The following is a 24029-nucleotide window of genomic DNA, read 5'->3' as shown; positions in this document are numbered from 1 at the left end:
CTGATCAATAATTCTCACATGTACAAATAATGTGGTGCACTGTGTTCCCTCCAAGGTTTCTGAGCAAGCTGCAAGTATTGGCCCAAGTCCCTGGTTTATTCTCCTCTCCTTTCATGTGAGCACAGTATCTGTGCAAACCAGGGACTTTGGTTTTCCTCAGTGTGCAGACACTCACATTCCTTTCCTCTAATGCAGGAGGCATTGAAAGAAAACAACAAAAGGAGAGAATTGGAGGAGAAAACCAAGAGGGCCAAGCTGGCCAAGGAGAAGGCAGAGCGCGAGAGGCTGGAGAGACAGAAGAAGAAGCAGCAGTTGATTGATATGAACAAAGGTAAGGCAGCATTTTTGGCTGAGAGATTATCATTAAAAAGGCAAAACTAAGTCAGGAGTAATAAACTGAAGGCTGTTTCTGATCAATATGAGAAATACTTGCTGACAGTTCTGAAAGCTGGAAAAAGTTCACTTTTCAAAGTGGAAAATTCTGTTTTGTTTCAGCCTACCTGGTCATGTCATTCCATTTCTGCCACTTAATGTGTGTAATGTTCCTCTCAAGGCGTGTTGTTGTGAATTATTGGCGTTTTTGCATTTGTTGCACTTAATTGATTTTTTTTTTTTTTTCTTATGGATTGACTTCCAAGAAGTGTCTTCCTTGCTTTGTTGTTAATTTCATTCTGTAAACATCTCTATAATCAAGGTATTGTGGCAATTAATGTCTTTCTTTTTGGGCTTGGGGGTCTGTGTTAGGATGGATGTTCTCCCAGTAGTCCTATTAGGGGCTGGAAAAGCTAGTTGAGCTTGGAGCCTGAGTACAGAGTGACATTTCAGCACCATAAAAAGCAATGTGTTGAGCTTGTCAGCTGGGAGAATATTGTATTTCACATGAGACCTCTGTGACAGAGAGGAAGGTAAGAAAGCAGAAGGAATGGCATGGGCTTGATATTGATGTTGTGCAGATTTCCAGAAGGTTGTAAAATAGAGGCTTTATTCTTTACCTGACTCCAGAAGGCAAGTAGAGGTAAAATTGGATTTAGGCAAAAGATCACTTGCAGTTTTTTGTTCAGTTTCTATGAGTTTGTGTTAACCTGCTAATCTGACCCAGCAATAAAAACACCTGTCCTTGTTATCCATTTAACAGGCCCTGCTCAGGGCTGATTGCTGCAATGGTACCACAAATCCTGTTATCTTTGGCCTTGCTTGCACTGGCACTGCATGGGATGTTCTGCAGCAGAAATTCTTTTCTATAGATGACAAACTTTTTTTATCAGATCATTTCAAGATTAGTCTAATTTCAGTGTAGCTATAAACAAAATGTAAAATTTAAACAAAGGGGGATGCATAAATACATCTTCTTTTCTTTGTGAAGTTAAACCAGTGAAGGTTTCTAATGAGACTTTTCTAATCCATTCTTTCAGCATATGATTGATATTTCTTTAATATCTGCCACCTGACAAAAAATGTCCATGGTAATAAGGACTCTTTTCTGAGAGTAGGACGAGAAGCAGTCAAACATCCCTTCCCCACCCTCCCTCTGCCAGGGTGCTCAGGAGGTTGATTTGAGGACACGGAACGTTTGGTGGGCTGGTGAAAGGTGAGGAAAGCCCCCTGGGAGGCTGTTGTCAGTGACCTGGGCTGTGCTTTGGGGCCGGAGCTCTCAGTTTGGACTGCAGGTGCCTCGGCTCAGCCCTGAGAGCACACCTCCATTTTTCTGCATCCCTTCCCTTTTCAAGCAGGTGAGGGGACACCACTCTGAGTGGCACAAATCATTCTGCTTTCCATCATGAAAGTCTTTTCCTATGAGATGATACAAGTAAAGTTCAGTTTTGCATTGTAGTCCTCTCTCAATGAAAATGCAAATATATGAATGTCTTTACATGGCCCTATGCACCAAAACTGCCATTTAAATAATGAATGTTTGGAAACCTGTGACACAAAGTTAGTTTAATACTTCTAAATTTTTTTTTTTTCAATTTGTAAATATTTTAAAACATCCATTTCACATATTACAGCTCTGCTGCTGTGGTAGGAGGAGGGCTAAGCCTCCATCCCCAGTGGATTCCATTACATTGCTATTCAATTGACTATTTTTGCCAAATAACTAATTTTTCCTTGATGCAGCTACTTCTGTGTGCTCACTGCTGCTTATATAAATAGTTTGTAAATTTGTCTAAGTGAATGTGACACAGCAGGCTTAGAGGAAGGAGGCAGATGTCCTCTCAAGCTGTCACTTGGACAAGGTGATTTTCACCCAAAGGCTCATTTTAACCTCACCCCCTCTCAGCTCTTTCTCTGCATCTCCCAGAGTCAAATTTGATCTCAGTGCTGCAGCCTTGGAGGTCAGAGCAATTGGCTTCCTGCCTTTGACAGCTTCTTGGGCTGTCCTAGAAGTATTTTTCCTGTTTTCTGACTATTCAGTGGCCACTGTTTTTTGGTCACTGGAGGATCCAGATTAGGTTAGTTATAATTAATTAACTTAAAATTCATATCTGTTTCTTGGTGTAACTATAGAAAAGCACAGTGTGGCCAGAACCAAGAATTGTTCTGAATATTTCCTAGTGATGAAGTAACTCAGGCTTTGCCAGTATTTTGAAGACCACTTTACTCAGTTTGGTGGTTTTGTGCTTTGTGTAACTGAGCTGCCATGTAAACACTACATGTCAACTGATAAAAAACCTGCTGAACATTCCAAAACATTTAAAGATGAATGCAAAAATATATTAAAAAAAAAAAACTCTATAAAAAGGAATATTCCAAAAAGATATCAAGATTGTTAGCATCAGGTGAAAAGCCCAGGTTTCCTGGTGAGGTTTGGAGGCACAGAAAGGTTTGTGCCTTGTGCACACACCCACAGAGCTGAAGTTTCACAGCTCCAATCGTGAGCAATTCTTTCTCCTTATGGGAGATGAACTGGGAGGAGAAGCCTTTCATGACTTCCACCTGATTCAACGTCTGCACAATTCTTGCAGCATTCCTTCTGTGTGCGTGTCTGAAGGAGAGAGAGAAGAAGAACTGGAGAATTCAGCTTCAAAGTGTCTAACTGCAATTCTGATGCAAATGTTATTTAATCAGAAACAGTTTTGCTCTTCATTATATCTGATTACCATGGCAATTAAAATCACCTTTTAACTACCAGTATTCGGATAAAAGATAGAATGAGCTTTCCCAGTCCCAATTAGTGTTGAATTAATTGTTTTGAAGACATATTAACATTCTCCCCTAATGCAGATGAAGATAATGCAAGTGCAGTTCTGTGCTGGAGGTTGATGGATATTCCTGCTTTCCCTTTCCAAGCACCCCAGAGAAGATTTCATGGGTTTTTTTACTCAGACTGGTGTGTTCTGTTTCCTTGAGCTGGTGTTTGATTTCACTGGTGCAGGATATAATTCCAGGGCTTGCTTTTGCTGCAGGTTTCTAATGATTCTGTTCTTTTGTGGTTGGTTTGTCTTCCTTCCACGTCCTTTAGCATAAGCAGAAATCCATACAGAGCTTATTACGAGTTGCATGTTATTTTGTAAATGTCTTTTTGGATCTCTCTATTGGCTGGTGATTGTAGGGGTACCTGGAGTGGTAAATCTTGGGTCTTATTTACATTATAAAGATTATTAGTTTGTGGTGCTGGATGTCAATGAGGCAACTGTTCAAATTCCTGTGGGAAGTCATTATTTTTCATATTGATGTTGATGGTCTGTTTGAATATGCTGCACACCTCCTGAAACCTGATATTCACAGAACAGAAAACAGATTGAGCTTTGCATTAGGCTTAAAGGTGAGCATCTACAGGTTTGAGTTTTCCTTCTCAAAGCAATTCTGCAGGAATTGCTAAAAAACTTTGTGAGATCTGTTTGTGCAGGAGTTTAAAGTGCTCTTGAGAGTGGGGTGAGTGTCAGAATTACTGAACTGCTGCTAAATGGGTCAGAAGCAGCTCAGGAGAAATGCAAATGGATGTGAGTATGGACAGGAAGTTAGAAAGAAATTACTGCTTGAAATTTAATCTCACCTTTAAATGTTTTGCTGTGGAAAAAATTGGTTTTGATAATGAAGATGGCCCATATGGTACCTTCTGATTGAGTTTATCGGGGGGAAAAATTATTAGACTGAAAAATCTGTGATTAGGATAATTGCAGGGAAGAAAGAAAAACTGGATTCCTTTCTCTTAAAAGTAGGTTTCTTGGGGACTATTTACTGAACAGTAGCAAGTAGTAACTTCAGGGAGTTTTCTATGCAAATTCAACTTTTCCTTAGAGAAATTATTTGTGTTTCAAAAAGAAGGTACTGTTATTAATTTTGAAAGTAGCCTTAATTTTGTTTATCTCAATGTAGCTGCTGTATAACAGGTGATATTTTTTGGGACTTGCAATGTGAAAAAGCATTGCAGAAATAATTATTGATCAGCCTTACTGTGAGGCTGGTTCAGGGATCAGGGTGGGACGGGCGGAGGGGCAGAAGAGCCCTTGGCTCTGTGTAAGGGCTGCTCAGGGATAAGAAAAACCCCCCTGAATTATCAACAGTTTCCAGTTCCAAAACACAGCCCCCACCCGCTGCTGTGAGGAAAATTAACCCTGTCACAGTCAAAACCATCATCAGTATTAAATTAGAAAAGAAAGTAAAAAGTCATCAAGAATGTGTAAGAACTCCCCTTTCCTCAAAATGTGTTCCCAAAACTCCTTTTTTCCCTAACATGTGAGAGTTGTTCGATAAAAAGGAACTTCTAAAACTAAATCATTAACCATGATAAAAGCATTGATGAGTTTGGCCTTCCTCATGTATCTGATCATCACAGAAATTAAAAGTAGCTCAGTACTGTAGTTAAAATGTAGCCTGGGAACTGCAGCACAACTTTATTTACAGGTGTCATTACTGAGGTATCACATGGGATTTTTGGGGTGGTTTTTTTGTTTTTTTGTTTTTTTTTTTTTTTTTTTTTTTTTTTTGGTGAGCTGCACAATTTTTTCCTTCCCACACAGAGGAAATCTCTTCCCTCTTGTCCCAGATAATTCACATTACAGCCTGGTAGAGGTGTGCTCCTTGCAGGAAGAGGCTCCAGGGGCCGTGTGGGGGCATCTCAGTGGGGCCACAGCAGACCTTGACCATTGGGACATTTTCTCCCAATAAATAAAAAAAGTGCATTTCAAGCATTGCTTTCAATAGCCTGCCTGTACAACAAAGCACATTTCTCTTCTTCTATTAATTTATTTAAGCCTGAGGTCAGGTTATCATCAACAATATTCTTAATTGGTGTGTAAGCAAGGCTTTGCCTTGTTTTGTAAACCGACATGAGTTGGGGGTTCACTTCTCAGTCACACTGTCCTAACTTGTTCTCCTCTAATTAAAAAGTAAATAAGAGGCACGAGACACCACTCTGCTGCAAGCTGCAGAGCAGGACTGCTTCCTGGAGATATTTATTATGCATGCAAAATGAATTTAGCAAATGAATAAAATGCAAATATATGAGGAGAACACAAAAACACGCTTTCCCAAAGACATTGAGAGCTGACCTTTTTAAGTGGAATATATTGCAATTAAAAATTCTGGTACTGGTTATGAATAAAAAGTCTTGTTTAAAAGTTTCTACAGGACACACATTAGACTTTGAAAAGTGCTTAAAAGTTCAAAGCAAAGCAGGGTAGTAAAAGATGTGAATAGAAGCATAATTTTAAAACCCTTTGGAGCAGCAGGAGGCAGCAGGTGTTACCTAATGTGGTATTTGAATGGACTCTTGCAGTAAGGGCCCAGATTTATGAAGAAAAATCCCTGTAAAATTCCTGTAAACCTTTGCCCAAATGGCTGTGCTGTGCAATACCTACACTTCTTATTCACTTAGGTGAGTTTGCAATCAGTATGTAATAATGAGTACAAGATGCCAGCAAAATATGCCTGTAAATATGTCCAGGTACTCCTGTAGTGAGCAGTGCAGACAGCCAGCAGGGAGGGCAGCAGATCCCCAGGAGCAGCAGCCGTTCCCAGCCGTGGCTCTGAGCTGAGGAAAGCTGGTCCACTGGAGGTGGACCGTGCTTGGCTGAGCCCCGGGGGAGTTTCTGCAGCCCGCAGTTATCCCAGCAGCTGGCACCTTCTGAAATACCACCCTCAAGTTCCATGTAGAGCCCTTTCTGTCACTATTTCTGCCTGACAAGCCTCATGCAAAGCTCAGGAGGAGGCCAGGCTGGGCTCAGGGATGCTGGCAGTTCAGGGATGCTGGCAGTTCAGGGATGCTGGCAGCTCAGGGATGCTGGCAGTACCAGGGATGCTGGTGCTGTGCTGCAGCTCGGCAGCCCCTGCCCCTGGAAGGTTTTTCTCTGTGCTCTGCTGGGACTGCCCAGGTTCCAAAGCACAGGAGGAGCTTGTCTTGCATCCTTCCAGAGGCTGCTTTGTGTGGGCTGAAGAAATTGTGCTGCCTGGAACATTCCGTGTTGGAATCCACCCCCTGGTTATATGAAAGCTTTTCCAGTTGTGATTTCTTTTCTGTGGATGCTGTAATCAAGCTGGTGCACCACTGCTCCTGGAGCCACGGGATCCTGGGTTTTTGTTGCTGTTTCTTTGGCCACCTCTGTAGATTGGAGGCCTTGGGCATTCCCTGTTGAAGAGCTCCTGGCTGGCCTGTGAAGTTACACATGCTCCTTCAGTTATTTCAGTTGATTTTGTTATTCCAAATCTTCTGCAGGTCAGGTCTCTTCAGCAGTGCAAGGAGCAATAATATTGTTCTATGGAAGAAGAAAGTTCTTTTGTCTTTACTATTACCATTGAAAGTGGCCCAAATCTGTTGAGTAGCCCCTGGTGTAAGCCCTGGGCCCTGCAGGAGCACGAGCGTTTCTGCAGCCTCCCAAAAACACACCCGAGTCTGGATCTCCAGGCCAGAGGGCACTATCTCAGTGTAACTGCTGCATAACAATTCTGTAGAACTTGCAATGTGAAAAAGCATTGCAGAAATAATTATTGATCAGCCTTACTGTGAGGCTGGTTCAGGGATCAGGGTGGGACGGGCGGAGGGGCAGAAGAGCCCTTGGCTCTGTGTAAGGGCTGCTCAGTGATAAGAAAAACCCCCCTGAATTATCAACAGTTTCCAGTTCCAAAACACAGCCCCCACCCGCTGCTAAAATTTGATTTAGTGTCAAATGCAAATTAAAACCAATGGGGCTCATAGTTAACACATCAATTCATGACTGAGAATCCTTTTGCAGTCCTCTTTAATACCTGTAGTGAAGCTGGCTCTTTGCTAAGGCCAATCAAAGTAAATTGCCAATTTTTTTTTGCACGTCTCCACACATTTGCTCTCTTTTAAATGCTTGGGGCCAACTTGGAGAAGAAACAATGAGGAAGAAAATTACTTGTTCCAGATGAAACTCCTGTCCTTGTGTACAATGAAAGACATCTAAAAGACATATAATGGTTATGTATTTTATTTCTGCTGACAGAAATGTTGGAAATAAGTTTTTAGTTTTCAAACTTCTGGCAATTTCTTTGTTTTTTGTTTGTGTCTATAAATTGCTGTGGGTGGTATAAAAATGACAAATGGAGGAGGTAGCTGGTACTGTGTGAAGAACTGCAGCAAGAACTATAGGGAAAGACTGAAATTTCTGTTGAATTTTATTTATCAGTTTTAATCAAGGCTCCCTGAAAATGAAGTTCTTTGTCCAGTTCCCACTTAACCACCTGAAGACTGTGATTAAGATGCACTGCTGAGATCAGACCTTGCATGAATTTTACTTTGAGGACGTAAAAATCTCATCACTCTGTCCTGCAGCTTCCTTAATAATGTGTTTTATGTTGTATATTCTGGCATCCCACAACCAGGCTGGCTTTTGGCAGTTGCAGTAATTAGCAGGTAGAGCAGCTCACTCAGCAAAAAAGTTGAAGGCTGTATAAACATTCATGAAGCATTGAAGGATTTTTGTCTTTTTTAATAAACTCTGCCAACTCTCACTTTTAATGAAGATTGAAGAATATTGTAATTTTTCTACACATTAAATATTCTAAGATATTAACTAGCTCTGGGTCTGCAGTCACTGCCATTAAATGTTTCAGACCAACTTGATGTGTATTAATTTGGACAACGTGTATTCGCAGAGCTTTGATTTTGAAGGTAAATTTAATACAGAGCCAACAACAAATCAATGAATAAGCATGGGTAGGATAAGAAGCACAAAGAAAAACAATTATGTTGTACAGTTTAGAGAAAATTCTGGCTTTGGATGTGAGTGGGAATTGAGAAAAGCTAATTTGCTTATTTGTTTTGCAGGAGCTCAGTTGTTTGAGGCTTTTAGATGGGAAGTAATTAAAACTGGTATTTCAGAGTCTTGTGCTGGTTCCTGCACTTGCTCTGCTCCCCTTGCTCTTACCCTGGAGAGAACTCTGGGTGTGTTGTGCAGTGTGTGTAGAATGGGTTCAGGTAGATGTATAATTTAAAGGTATCAAGTAGTTACTCTAATGATCAGCTTGTAGAAATCTGAACCAGGTTCTGTTTTAGGTCTGGATTGAGTCTAATAAATCTGAATGTAACAGAGAACCAGGACAGAACAGCTTATTCATTAATAGGCTGCTTTTACACTTGAGCATTTGAGAGCCTGAATGTGCATTTAACCTCCCACACTTTGTGTGAGTCAGAAGTTTTTTACCATAATGTAATTTTTTTGCATAAAGTAATGTTCTTCCCTTTCCCAGACGGAGAAAATTATATGAGTTTGGAGTCTGAGAGATGTGGATGAAATGCCCACCTACCTGCTGAGTCTAACCTATATTTTAGTTTTGGGTTATAACGCAGGTATGGGAACAGAAAGAGGCATTCATCAGTAGTTTTGTTACCTTTCAGTTCTTTGACCTCTATTTCTCATGCTGCTGTCAACTGTTATTAACAGACTGAAATGCAAAGGAATGTAAAGACTCAAATGTATAAAAAGAAGTAATTTTTCCACCCAGATTTCTATAATACACCATAAAGTCCAGAAATTAAAAGGCCGAGCGTTAGCTTGGATATTGAAAGAGCAAAATAAAAAATTGAGCAGAAGTAAAATTCAGCTGTTAAGAAATGTTACACCACTGACTCCCACTGCGTGATTATCCCCTCTCCATTCTCTCCTTATGTCACCTAAGACCATCCATGCTATTGATGTAATAGATAATTTCTCCAAAGATTTAGTGAATCATGAAGCTGGGAGGCATCATATAAAACATTTTCCGTGTACTGCAGTATCGAACTTTGTGCTGTTCAGTGTCATCAGATGCATTGATTAAATTGACCTGTTTCCACTTCAGAAAAGCCTTCAGACACCTCAGCAGCGAGGCAGCCATCGCTCAGCAGCAGCTGCCTATCTGCACGCTGAGGATGGCATCAATAATGCACAGGGAAACATCTCCAAGTTGAAAGAACAGTAGGGTTGGCATCCCTTTTGCCTGATGGACGTCACCCCCCAGCAGCCAGTGCCACCTGCCCTGCCAGCAGCCTTGCACTGAGACGTGCCTGCCTCTTACTTGGCAGCGCCATGGGAACGGGACAACACTTGGACTTCTGTTTCTTTCTAAAGTCTGCTTTCAGCTGCACTGATTGAGTTTTCTTTTCCTGCTGTTCCCAGAGGGTGACGAGACAGGAGTGATGGACAGTCTGCTGGAGGCCTTGCAGTCGGGAGCAGCTTTCAGGGACCGCAGGAAACGAACGCCGCGAGCGCAAGGTAAGGGCATTTCTGCCAGCTTTGGGCTACGGACGGAGCAGGCTGGAGTTGTTTGGCAAAGATTTGCCAGCAGTTTGCACTGGACACCGTTGGCTGCTGTTGGGCAGTGAGCTCCTGCTGAGTGAAAGCCCAGCACAGTCACAGATTTTTAACCTGCAGCCCCAGGTTACTGTGTGCTCTGAGGGCTCCTGTTGTCTCTGAAATGGCATTTAAACATCCCTGCACTAAGTGTGCTTAGTTCTTACATCTGTAAGTACAGTTAATGCATTGTAGGTGGTGCCATGAGCAGTATTAGGTTCTCAACAAATAATACTTTAAAGGTTCAGCCGATCATCATTTCCAAGCACTGCTCTTGGGTGTGTTCCGCTCTGGTAGGAACTTCCAGTCTTTGTAGTCTTAAAAGTCAAAATACATTAAGATAGCTTCATTTTCCTGAGGAAGATAATAGTATTGGACTGAACTTTGTCCACTTTACTGAGCAATTGCTTCTTCCTGCAAAGCTGATTTTGAGAAAATTTGAGAAGTTAATCAGTGGCCGTGTTTCCTTCATTCCCTTCTCTTCTTATGATATTCCAGTGGCACACACTTTGTGAAATGCATTTACTCTGCTTTTATTTTCATCAAAGCTCATGGTAACTGTGTTTTGCAATTTTTCATTTGAAACATGTCCTATAGTAAAAAATGCAGCCTTAAAAATCTGCAGTTGAAGTTACTTGGCATAAAATCCAAAGCTTGGTTTGGATATGTTTGGCAAAAGAGAGTTATGAATAAGCCATGTTAATCCACCTGATCCTCAGTGAGCTGGGGTTAGGTTCATGTTGGCTGATGAATTCTTTTAGAGGAACAGAAGAGTAAAAGCAAATTCCTTTTCCCTCTTTAGTAGCAAAGGTAGTGCATAATTATTTTTAATTTGCCATATGCATGATCTTGTGGGGAAAAAAAAAAGTGACTTGATTTGTTCATGCCATGAAGTCAATTCTGCTACAGTTCCAGGATCATTCTTAATTCAGGGCTTGTTTCTGCTCTCAGATCAGACGTGAAGGAACTCCTCGATCAAAATTTGTTTTTTTCCCTATCTTGAGAAGTATCATTTTGAGAGATGGTTTCTCTCTATTGTGATTGGAGGGAGACATTTGTCACCAAGTGGGGACAAAGCAAAGCTTTCCAGGGACCAGAGGAGATTGGGCAAAATCTGCTGCAGCTGAGAAAACTGAGAAGATGATTGAACCTGGGTCAAAACCAGGGATTCCTACAAAAATAAGGGACACAGCTAATAAAAAATCCCTTTGACTGATCTGCTTTATGTAGTTACTTTGACTTCTGTGTTTGGAATTTCATTGAGTTAGGTGATATTCCAGTGGGGACCTGGCTTTTAAATTTAAGGAGCTGATTGACTCTGAAGAACTCACTGTGAGAAAAGGACTGGGTCCTCCAGTTCCAAACTCTGACCAACTGTAAGTGTTCTGTAAGAGAAGAAGGCCATAAAGTAAAATTTTCAGGGGTAAGAACTGAGAATAAGATGCAGTAAATGTTAGTCCTGATCAAATATCTCATTGAAACTTTCATGTAAATTTTCTCATGTGGTTTAGAAACATAGGTGACATCTAGTGAGTGTCTACACACCAGAAGGTGCCTAAAAATGTGGCTGTGACATTTCTGAGCAGTGAACTACAGCATGAAAATCCTGGGACCACATTTACAACCTTCCACATCTCTCCTTCAGAAAAGGAGCAGTGGCAGTTTCCTCTTTGGTGCCACTCTGTCCTGTCGAGTTCCATCCAGTGAGATTGGAACAAACAATTAATTCCATGCCTCCTGTGGTTCAGTGAAAGGGGAAAAAAAAGAAATGAAAGGCCTGAAAAGAAGAGACTGGGGGATTTCTGGGCTTGCTGGGACGTGTGGTTGTGATTGGCAAATGGAATAATTCTGTCGGTGGGCAGGGAGCAGTGCAGGGATTTTCTGTGCGTTGTTAGAGCTGAACTCCTCTGGAGTCAGCCTGGGTTTGGGACACTCATGGCAAAAAATAAATAAAGGTGTTGCTATTTCCAAAGTTAGACTTGTCCAGCAAAGTTTTGGGCTTGAACTTGTCTTGGTTACACATTATGTTCTGAGAGGAAAATCCATTAATAGTTCTCTGCCTGTTTGGACACAGATCGCGTTTTTTCTGTGTCAGTTGTGGTTGTAGTTTAGCAAGCAGAAAAAACAACTTCTGCTTGCTTACTTTTTGTAGTTTTGCTAATTCCTTGGTAACAGGTGGCCCCTACAGAAAGGCAAAAAAAACACCCATCTAGACCCCTAAAAACCCACAAAGAAAATGCCCCCAAAACCACTGAGCACTACAGTAGGTTCACCTCTGTACACTTTTCATGTGTGTGCTCTAGATCTGTCTTTTCCCAAACTTGCTTATTCTGTTTGCATCTTCTCCTGGTGAAAATTGAACCCGAGGAGGTTTCACACCCTCACAGTGGCTGCAATCAGAAGATCATGGAAATTTAGCTTTTGTTGTGTTTTCTTCCAGTGGTTTCACAAAGGAAATTTAACTCAGAAGGAGCAATCTGTAGTATCACTTCTAGTGGCATTTTTGATTAGTTTGGCTCAAACCCCACAATTTTGCAAAAAAAAACCCAAAAAACCCAAAAAAACCCACAAAAAAACCCCAAAAAAAACCACAAAAAAAAAACCACACCAAAAAAAAAACCAAAAAACAAGCCAACAAAGCCCGTGTGTGTTCCCTGTGGCTTTAGGTGAGTGGGCTGGAGCTGGGAGAGATTAATTAATTTGGATAACAGAGCTCCAATTACTACAGGCTTACAACCAGCCCAAAGGAGTGTCATTCCACCTCTCCAATTTGCCTTTTTTACAGGGGGTTGCTGCTGTACCTTGTAGAATATTTGTGCTTACATGGTCATGCCTTTAAAATAATTTCTTTTAAACTAATTTCCAGTCAGATCCAGACTGGGTAGGAGGTGCAGAAGGGAAGAGAGGGATTGCTGAGCATTGCAGTACTCCTGCTGGGGAAAATCAGATGGTGAAGTGTACCAGACAGGTTCAGAAAAATAAAACCCGTGTCAAATTTGTTTCACTGCATTATGTTTGTTTGCTAAGCCTGGAAATGAAAAGCTACACTTTAATGGGTTGCATTACAACCCCAGACTTTTCCAGTAAAAATGGTTTTGTTATCAGGTCATGGAAGTAATAATAATAAATTCTTGCCCCCCTCCTCCTGTAAATAGTTTTACATTTCACTCCTGTGTGTTCTTGCTGCTGTAGGCTTCTCAATGTGCAAAAACATTGTGGGGTTCCTCTCTCCTGAGCTCTGTGCTCCACTTTATTGTTTCTAGCCACTGGATTTTAGGGAGAGAGATTGTCCTTTCAGTGGATTGCTTTGCTTAGAGAGCCTACAAAATAATAATTAGAGATCAGTTTCTAGAAATGTTGGTTCCTCTTCCAAAAATACACTTGCATTTTGCAAGTTTGCCAATATTGGTGTAATAAAGAACAGTTTTAGGTGGCATTTATCACAGGGTGCCATTAAAATCTGCATCCAGCACTGCTGCTGCACAATAATCCCTGCCCTTTCTCCTGGCCCTGGGCTATGAAATTATTAAAAGAAGACCAATTCAGGAATCATTTTTTTCTCTAAATTAGCTTAAGCAAATTTCTGCACAGAGCTAAGTATTCTGCTAAGGTTCTTTCTATGAAGTTTCTACGTTTTTTTTGCCATGGAATTTAATTTCTTTTAGAAATGTTAATAACCACTGCCCTCTCCCATATTTGCAAACTCTGGCAGCCTCCCTGATGCCCTGGGCCAGTGTTTCTGTGGCTCTCACTGCTGGGGATGCAGTGCTGCAGGGGACGTGGATGAAGGTTCTCCTGCTTCAGGTCTCAGTGTATTTCTTGGGGATTTCCTCTGCTCTCTTAGCACACATTTTGGATTGGTGTTTAATTCCTGCAGCCAAATCAAATCACTTGCTGCCCTGCCATTATTTCCATGCTAAAAGCACACCTTGAGAGGGAAGGGGAGACCCTGAAGCTCCCTGGTTCAGTCTCAGCATCTGATTGTGTCTTTGGTGGAACCATCTGAAGGGCTTCCCCTCCTTGTTTAACTTTTGCAAGAGGAAAAAGGAGTTGTGCTAATAGAGTGTTGCTATTTTTTAAATGATTTTTTCTAAAATTTTCATATGGCATTCAGACATTTTCATTTAATATATGGGTTTAAGGAGGTGGATAGTTTTCATTGCATCAGAATTCTAATAAAAGGTTATTGTTTTAGGAATATTGTGTCTTCTGCTTGGAGATACAGCTCTGCTTAAAGACCCACTTTTGCTAGTCTACCTTGCTAAACTGATTTTAATTTTGCAGTGATTATATTAAATAAAATCTGGAGGGTTAGTTGGGTTTCTGGGTGCACAGTTCTCATTTGCCTGAACCACATTCAAATAAAAACCTTCAGTCAAAGCAAATTTGCTTTCCTGAAAGCATTGTCAGTCATTCTGGATGTGACAGTTGTCTGAATGAGCTGGGTTTGATATGCTTGCACCTGTGAATTGGTGAGAATATCATAAATGTTAAAATGCAAGGGGGTGGGAGGTGCACTGCATTTGTGCTCAATAAAATGCCTTTCAGAGGAACAGCTCCTTAACATTAAATACCTGTTATGAAGTTGGAAATATCCATTTTGGGCCATAAAAATGTAGTCTTGAGTTTAGAAATCAGTTTGTATTTTAAACTTATTAAACTTTTCAAACGTTTTTGCTTTTAGGAGCTGGGTATTTAAAGACATGTTTGCTATGCAGTTGTGTAATGGAGGATTTTTGCTTACAGTCAGGTGTTGTGGACTAATGGGACTCACACATGATCCAAGTGCTTCAGAATTATCACATCTGCAATAACAAGAGCTAAACAAGATCACTAGTAATAAATTTACTCATTTTGCTATCATGGCACTATTGTAGATTTAAGTTTGCTTTTTATTTCTAAATATAAATGTGGGCACCGTTCAAATAGAATCTCAGCAAATTACCTGAGTCCTGAGAGCTCCATAAAGAGTCCCAAAGCTGTTTAAAAATAGGTATTTATGGTATAATCTATTTTTACTGTGTCTGCATTTTATCTTATGGCTTTTGTAATTAAAGGAGTAGTTAGATAATACATTTTCCTGTGGCCTGGCATGAAAGAAACAGCTTTAATATGGGGGGATTTTACTTGACAGGGGGAGGTGTCTCTGCCCACGACAAGGGGTTGGAAATAGATGATTTTTAAGGTCCCTTGACACGAAATAACTCACACACGGATGCTAGATGTAAAAGAGGGAAGAAAAGAACTAAAAAACTAACTTTCTTTTCTGACTCCACTATATATAGAATAGCAAAAGTGACAGTGGATTGGAGGATGGAATTGCCACCTCTCCAACCACGCTGGTCAAATTAACAGTCTGTTAATTCTCTCTACTCACAAAGAAGAATGCAAAACAATCATTGTTTACATGAACGGTGTGAGAAAATTCAGTAGAAATATGTAAATGTCAGAAGGCATAGGAAACTTTTAGAAGAACTTTAAAACTCTCAAAAGAACAAAACAACACCCTTGCAGCCCAAACCTGAATTCTGTGAGCTTTCAGAGGAATTCCAAGCAGGATGGAGTAGAAATGGACAAAAAGGGACTAAAGAGGCTTCAGCCTGCTCAGACTGGATGCTCCAGGTTTTTAGGTGGACACCACTTTCCTTGGAGCAGGCAAGGAGTGAAGAGGCTCTAGCAACACCTCAGGACCACAGACTGGGTGGACAGAAAGACAGAAATTCAGGAATTCTGTACATTTGCACAGTCGCTTTCACCTCTGTGGGTGTGTTACCCTTCTCTGAAGCATGTGCTGGAGATTGATTTGTTGTCTTCAAAACTGATTTTCTGCTCTTGGTATGCAGGGGATTGTTCGCGTGTTGACCTAGAGCATGTCAAGTGTTTATAAATGTTTGGGGAGCTCCACAGACACAGAGAAATGGCATTGTGAGCTCTGGACTTTGTATCCATTGTGCTGCTTTCTCTGAACCTGAGTTGTTGTTTGCCATTTGATGTATTCTTGTTTCCAACAGGAGGTTTTCCTGAACAAATGAAAATGTGCCATCAAGTGGCAAAGCCACGTGCACTTTCTGCCAAAAGCCCTTCAGAAAGTTATTGTGCTGTGTAATTGTAACTAATTACCTCAGTTTGTTGTTCATCTAAAGCATTTAATTACTTACCCAGGCTAAGGAGAGTTCTGTACCCCTTGCTTTTGTTAGTGTGCCTCAGAGTACATTCAGTGCAGTGGGAAAAGTTTTCCCTGTGAAGTTTCAGAACATTTGCCAAGTTTCAGCATTTTTAAAAATCAGCGCTGGTGTTACTTTACTCATTGAATTGCCCTAACATCCAAAAATAGGAAATTCTAAATTTTTATGCCTTTTGAAGTAAAAACCCACTGTCCAGGAGTGGTGGTGGGAGTTCCATGGGAGCACTGAGGAGTCTTCATTTGCAGCTTGTACCACAGAACATCTGAGCTTCAGACACATGCAGAACTGTGCCAGCTGCTCCAGACCTTCAAACTGAGTGTTGTTTTTAATTTTCAATTTCCGTACATATTTGTATTTACTTATATTTATTTCTTTAAAGTTATTCGTGTCTGTTTGGTCACGGGACTCTGCAGGAACCCAGAGCAGCCCTGGAGTCACACTCAGTGTTTGTTGTGGAGCTCCTTTCTCTTAGAGCTGATCTGGCACAGTTGCCTCTGAACCTCCTAAAAGCCCTTAGAAATCCAAAAACCTTTTTGAAGGTCTTGTGTTGTGAAATAGATTTATAGAAATAAAACAAAGCTTTTCCGAGAACCAGGGAATTCTTCCCAGCAACCAGATTTTTGAGTGATCCAGGAGGAGGCTGCCAAGGTCACGGAGCAGGATTTTGTACAAGTTGGAAGTCACTCACCATTCTGAATTTATTTATTTTTTAATTCACACTGAATCTAAAAACTGTTCTATTTTAATGAGCTGTGTCCTGCTAGATGGGAAGGCCTCCATTTCCAGAGATTGATAGCTGAGTTTTGTCTGCATCTTTATGCAGTAGCTGAAGTTAGAGGAACTTCTTTTACATGCACAGAAAGGATATTCATGCATTCATTTACCAACTACATGAGTAGTAATGAACGATATGCAAGGCTAGCTTCATTTGCATTTGGCCATTTGAATTTTCTTTGTCAGTGCTGACAGTGTTATCTGCAATTATTGTGGAACACTTCTATTTGAAAAATTTTCTCCCACAGTACTGTTTACTGAGGTAAAGCACATTGGCTTTAATATTTTAATATATATACATAATGAATGGAAAGGGAAGAGATGAAAATCACTGTTGCAGTGTGTGACTTGGGAGGGGATTAATTGAAGTGACATTAGGTCCAAATGGTTATTTTGTAGATAGGGAGGATTTCTGTTCCATCCTGTTCAGGGCACACGGTGTCGAATTGAGTCCCCCAACCTCAGCACGGAGCCACTGGCCCAGAGCTCTTAATTGTGCCTGTCATCTGAACTGTAAGAACTTAATTAGTTTCCCTCCTGCAAAGGCAATATTTACCCTATGGGTTATGATGTAACAGAGCAAACTGTGAAACTTCTCATTTCCTTGTGGCATTAGCAGGAGAAAATAAGAAAAACCCTCAAAATAACAATGCTCAGTTACAGAGTACTGATATCATCTTAGGCAATTATGTCATTCTGTGAGAGGCTAGCATTGCAGTTGTCTCAAATAATTTTATTTTCCTGACGTTTTTAGTTTCATAATCATAATAATTTATTTTCCTGACGTTTTTAGTTTCATAATCATAATAATTTGTTTTCCTGATGTTTTAGTTTCATAATTTTTAGTTTCATAATAAATAAATGTATTTTCCTGATGTTTTTAGTTTCATATCCTTCTAAGAGGATAAGTTGAAGATCCAGCCCAGGTGTGCAGTGGCAGAGGGACAGGTTGAGGCCAGCAGTGCTTTTGGAGCAGCTCTGCAGAGGAGGACACCACATGTGGGATGGGCAGTGCAACCTGAATTCTGTGCTTAAACTTCTGCTGGTATTATGGTGCTCCTTAGTGGTGTGCTACCCAAAAACAGAGTTTGGTCTTTATAGCTCATTGCAAGTGGAAAATGTTACGCATTTTGCGGTATGGATTTTGTGATAGCACCCCATCCTTAACTGGAATGCTTTTATGCTTCTAGGAATCTGGGAGAAGATAATTTCAGGGAGCTGGTTCGTGTATTGGCAGGTTGTTGGCTTGTTTTATCTGTGATTTTTTTTGCATTTCTCTACAAAGCATCTCTGGCCATTTATTCACACTATATTGGGCTTAGCAGACTGCAGGCCTGACTTTGCATGGCAGTGCACTCTGTCAGGTGCATTCACTGCTGAGCTGAGGCCAGCTGGGATCCCAGGAGCCCTGTCGATGATGCCTTGGGAAGGCTGACCTGGAGCAGAGGCTGGACAGAGCTGAAGAATAAAGCAGGGATTTGTTAAAGGATCTCCTCCATGGATCCACCCTGGGCAGCACCAGAGCCCAGCCAGGGCTGCACCCAAGATGAACCCCAATGGTCCCAAAATGCACGAGCGCTCCCGGGGGCTCTCCCTGTGATCAGCTCTGCTCCATGGGCACACTGGAGTTCATTGTCCCATTCCAGCTTTAGCCCATGCAGTCCCATCCTGCTTGTTTTTCTCTCTCCAGCCCACGTTGTTTGTGCTCCTGGGCTGAGATTTGGGTCATTTGTCCTTGGTCCCCAGCTGGAGCAGGAATTGTTTTGTCTCCCTGCTCTGTGCAGAGAGCTCACCATCCCCTCATATGAAGCCCAGACCCACACACTAAAGCAGCACAGAATCTGAAAAACATAAAAGCTAAAACCTGAGGCATCACTGAGACCTGGTCAATCATCATTCCAAACCCAATTTCCTGTCAGTATTTCCATTGCACTTCTGAAACTGCAGCACAGGTGGTTCATCTAATTATTGCACATTATTGCCTCAACATAATGTAGCTGAGCTGGTACATTTGTAATGTATGTAGCTCCAAAATTGCTCTCACATCCTGAGCACTATCCATGCTGGTTTAATTGTAGGACATTTGCACTGCTAGGTTGGTTCAGTTTCAATGCTGTTATACTTTAAAGGGGACTGCAATTAGCATGAAGTTATTTTTAATGATGACTAAAACCAGATGTGAGACATTGATGTCGTACATTAATAATAATTCTGATAGTCCTGTATTTTAGAGTAAGTAGTTTCAAATTCCAGAATTGCCTTTATTCTGTAAAAACCAACCTTAAAAGAGCTGGTTTTATTTAGCCATCCTCAAAACGCACTGCAGAAGTCAACCTTTGATATGGTTTGTTGATCTTCTCTGCAGAAGATCTCTGCATGTTACACAGCTGATTTCTCTTTTGGAGGAAAAACTGATATAATAGGCTTTGATATAAGATTTTGTAAGATCATTATCACTAATATATCTATTAGTGTGTGCATTAGCTCATCTCCTTTACCCTCTCATGGAAGTATATAATGTCATAATATTGTTATTTAAAAACTATATACACACTGTATAGTGCCTTCCAGATGGAGGCTAAAAATAACAAAGATACTAGAGTTCTTCCTTAATCTACATTATATTCACTTCTCATTTTCTCTGTGGTTTCTGTATTTTTTCCTTCCATTTCTTGTTGCATTGGGTATTTCTTCTGTTGGTGAAGAAGATTCTATTTAAATAATTATAAGGAGAGTCTATAAAATTTTACAGCGCTGTCTATGTGTCTGTAATTCCATGAATATATTACTGGAGTGGAATGTCACCCTTCCTGCATTTTTCCCTACAAATTTAAATTACAAATTAAAATAGACATACCACACTGAAATGGGGAAAATGTTCAGTCATTGTGAGGATGATTTTTTTTCATTTTAAAGGGAACAGGTTTCCAAAATAACATAATAGGAAAAAAAGCCATTATTGCCAGTATTCCCTCCGGAGAGGGAAAAATAATTCAGCTTGGAGGGCCACAGCATTTTCTGTTCTGTGATCAGGTTACATTGTCAGCTCAGCTGGCTTTAGGCTCTGTAAGAATTATGTCCAGAACAGGATGGGATGGAGGACCCAAAAGGTTCACAGAGCAGAATTTGAGTCTGAGAACAGCAGCAAATTCCATCATTACTGGGGGCTGATTAAAATCCAGCAAGGTGTTCAATCAACAATTTGGAAATTAATTATTTCCTTACAAAAGAAACAAAACAAGACAAACCATCAAAAAAAAAAAAAAAAAAAAAAAAAAAAAACACCACCAAAAAACAGAACAAGAAAAACCACCTAGATCTGATGATTCACTCCTGAAAAAATACATTATCATCCCTGTCAGGCATTCCAAAGATGACTGGCAATTTCTTTCCTTGTAAAATCTGTTCATTACAAGATGGTTTTGACAAAAGCTTATTTTATTTTTAAATCTACTTTACCAGAGCGTAAACCTTAAAGGGAGATTTACTAGAAGTTTCAATTTTTTACTCCTAATGGATAACCACTCAGAAGGAAGCTGGAATTATGTTTATGAATATTTACTTCCTGTTGAAATAATAGAGACACTATCACTGAGGAATGTACATTTCAAAGATCTGAAGGCAATCATGATTTTGTTTTAAAGGAGTGGCAGCTCATAAGTGAGCAGATGTGAATCCATTTCTGAGTTGTCCTTAAACTTCTTTGGAAAACCCCTTGGAATGTTGTTAAGGAGCCAGAAAGCTCTGTAGCACCGAGGGGGGAGGATTTCAGGAGTGGATGAACCTTTGTGAAGCAGGTTGAGCAGTTTGCTGGAATTGCATTTGTGCTAAACCCTGGCTGGTAGGGCAGGAGTGAGAGGATGGAGCATTCAAAGACCAAGCAAGGCAGTGCAGCACAAAGCCTGTTCTGGAGGAATTGCTCCTCAGTGCAGGGAGGTGTGGGAAATGAATCTGTAGGGAATTTTAGGGACTATTTGTAGGTTTGATGTGGCTTTTTTGTAGTTGTTCACTTACTAATTTGTTGAGAGTATTTCATTTTTTCTGTTTAAGAGGTTATTGATCTATTTAAATGGGCTGATTGGTTTTTTAGGATAACTTTAGAGTGGTAGGTGTTGATGTGGTGCCTGTCAAAAACTGATTTTTATCTTCATTTTTTATTGGGATAACACATCTTTCATACTGTGATGGGTTTCTGTACTATGAAGAGACAGATGGTTTTCTTTTGGGAGAGGGAATTATAACATCTCTGGTATAACATCCACATTGTAACATTGTATTATCTCACCCTTCACATAAAACTAGAAACAGAATAAAAGCTTTTAAAACCCCTCTCAGTTGTCCCATCTCTGGGTCAGAAGAAGGCTTAATCCAGCAGGAGGTGCTGTCCAAGGTCTGCAGAACTCTGCAATTCCATGCAGCCTGAGCTGGAGGATGAAGTGAAATTGTGGGAGAGAGAAGAGCAAAAGCCTTTAGTCCCTCCCTGCGGTCAGGCTGGCCCTGTGCCCTGAGTGCCACGTTTTGCAAACACGTCAGCATTTAAATGCCCACTGAGGCCTCTCTCTCTTGCCGTGTGTGTGAGAGCTCTGCCCACCTGCACAGACCTGAGGGAGAACCGTCCCGGAAGGCTTCCGTACACCCCAGTCCCTGGGGGTTCTGTTTGTCATGCAGAAGGGCAGAAGGGCTGTGGGGTTTTGCTTTGCTGGCGTTCCCAGGAGCATTTAATGCTCAGAGAGCTCCCTGAAGTGGTCTGCACAGCTCTCTGGCACTGCAGCTCCCCGTGCCGTCAGGATTGCTTTTGAATCATCACCGATGGCTTTCCAGACACAGCTCATTGCCTGCCCTCCTTGGGAGGGTTTGTTCTCCTGCAGAGCTCCAGCTCTCTGATTTCCTGGGGTGCTTTCAGACTTGCTTTGTCCTCACACCTGCCCTGTTATTTCCTGTCAGGATGAATACAGGGGAGATGAGTAATGGAGCATAAAGCACCTTGTGTTTCTTAAGCAATTTTCTTTTTGAAACCCCTTGGAGCACCACGGCTCCTGTGCTGAGGCAGTTCTCTTGCTTGCTGTCCAGTGCCTGATTTTGGAGCCCTTTTTGCCCTCCAGATGTCAGCAGAAACATCTTCCAGACCCTTTGAATTCTTGTGTGGGGCTGGAATCCCTGACTTAGAAAAACCTGTTGACATTTTCAGGGAAGCAACAGTTTAAACTGTTTAAAGTCTCTATAGCTGGAGGTAAGATGTTATTAAAAATAATAATAATTTTAATACCAACCCACAACCCAAACAAAACAACAACAAACCCACCCATAATTTTGTTTAGGGACTTCAGCTGCTGGAAGTGTCCTCTGGCCCTTGTAGTCGTGAATAGAGTTGGTAGCAAATTCAGGAGGAGTTAGAACAGGACAAAAATAGTTCAAATCTGGATGTGTCTGGTAATTTTCCCAAAGCACATCTCCCATGCCCTGCAGTTCCTTTGAGTTCATGTGCATTGAGGAGCAAGGAGACCAAAGTCATGCTTGCATATTCATGCCTTTGTCTCAAAGAGGCTCCTGGATGGTGGAAAAATGGAGAAATTATCCCAAAGCTGCCACGGGATCAAAATATGTCAGAAATGATGCAAGAGGATTTTTAAGGATCACTGAAATATCAATCTGAGAGAAAAGTTCCTGCAAAACATTGATAATAAGGCAGTGTTACTCTGAGAATTACATGTAGAGAAGTGTAAGAGAATCTGTGGATTTTAATTGCATGTTGTCATCTTTAAACATGATGGCTGCAACTTTAGATTGCTGAGGACTTTTAAAAAATGAACTTATAAAGGAACCTATAGAGGGTAGAGTACATTTGAAAAATATTGTTTGAACAGTGTGTGTTTTCTAGCATAAAATAACTTTTGTAGGGTTTAGGACTACAGAATTTGAATATGGCATAGCTTGCTGTAAATGAAAACAGGAGCTCTTAAAATGTTTTGAATTTGTTTTTTTTTTTACTTCCAAGGATTAAGGAGGTATAACGTAGAATGAATTTCAAAAAGGAATTAGGAGCTTCTAATTCGACTTCCTCAGACAATAACTGTCCAATCCTTTTAGACAGATCTGTTAAATTTGCACACATTCCCAGGTTCTGGTTTGACTTCACTGATGTTCTAAGGAGTGCCGTGAACCCAATGGAAGCTGGGATCTGCTCCAGCAAAGGATTTAATGGTCCAGTATTCCATTTATAAAATATGAACGTGTATTCCTTCCTAAACCATCTTTTTTTTACTTGCAAGTGAACAAAAGGCAGTTTAATCTCAAAAGAAGCCTCTGGATACAGGAAAGAAAAATAGGAGCTCCAGCTATTAGCAGGTTGTATTTAATATGGAAACAAGAAACACTTGTAGGAATGCTTAGAACTCAATTATTTGATTGTAAAAGCAGTGGCACATAGGGACTGAGCGTGAGCAAAAGTTCTGTTTAAAAAAAAAAAAAAAAGAAAATCTTTTATCTGGAAATCAAATTAACAGCTGGTGTTAATCTGTACAGATTGCATCAGGAATTGAAATGCAGAGAGGGCTCTGGCTTCTCTTACCAAAACCAGGCTGAGCAGAGTGTTTGACTGATGGGGGTGGTGCAGGTGTGACCTGGAGTGACAGCAAACAGCAGCAGCAGCCCGGGGTAGGTGAGAGCCCACAAGTGTTGTCAGGTGAGTGCAGCATCACCTGCAGAGGAGGAGCACCTGTGAATCTCGATTCAGCGCAGCCACAGCCCACACCTGCGGCTGCTCTGTCTTGTGGGAGAAGCTTTTCCATGGCTTGGAAGGTGTCGGAGCCCAGCACATCCCTCTGGCTGCCCTGGCTGGCTCCAGACCCTGGCAGGGGGCTCGGAGACCTTGGCACCAAGTCAAAAACACCTGTGGCTCCGATTTTAGTCCGTGGGAAAAGCTGTCAACTTTGTGTGAGGAATTACAAGCCACAAGGGTTTGAGTAGTGTAATAGGTGAATTGACACAGGGTGGAAAAGTAGAATTTTAGGGGTTTTAGAATGGGGTTCAAGGGGACAAGATGGAGAGATTTGGGCGTGTCCTGACCTCCTTCTCCTTCTCCTTGCCCTCCGTGTCCTGCTGTGATGGTGACACTTTTCTGTTGGTTTAAGGTGCAGACACACTGTCCAACATAAATGACAGATATTGGCACGTTACTGTAACCATGGCACACGGAGTTTTGGGTATAAAATGTGAACACTGCCCTGAGGGCAGACAGAATGCCATGGCCGACCTACTGGACAGAGCTCAGCAGGGCAGAGAGAGAATGTTCTAGATAAGGGAAAATAAACAGCCTTGAGAAGCCGACCCTGCGCAT

At 41.1% G+C, this 24029-nt stretch overlaps 1 protein-coding gene across 5 annotated transcripts in view; it reads left to right on the top strand.

The window, feature by feature from the left end:
- DIAPH2 (diaphanous related formin 2) overlaps positions 1–24029 on the top strand; it is a 174600-nt gene that overhangs the window by 108068 nt on the left and 42503 nt on the right. For 4 of the 5 annotated variants that reach the window (XM_068204547.1, XM_068204546.1, XM_068204548.1 and 1 more), the window contains 2 exons: positions 196–331; positions 9561–9656. In XM_068204547.1, coding sequence (XP_068060648.1) covers positions 196–331; positions 9561–9656 — 232 coding nt within the window. Of the gene's footprint in view, positions 1–195; positions 332–9560; positions 9657–10685; positions 10889–24029 lie in introns of those variants that run through there. The other variant, XM_068204549.1, reaches the window with a different exon arrangement.

The sequence above is a fragment of the Anomalospiza imberbis genome, chromosome 14, assembly GCF_031753505.1.
Source record: "Anomalospiza imberbis isolate Cuckoo-Finch-1a 21T00152 chromosome 14, ASM3175350v1, whole genome shotgun sequence".
NCBI classification, from domain to species: Eukaryota; Metazoa; Chordata; class Aves; order Passeriformes; family Viduidae; genus Anomalospiza; species Anomalospiza imberbis.
Note: the sequence above shows the minus strand (reverse complement) of the source record. Positions and strands in the feature narration are given on the sequence as shown.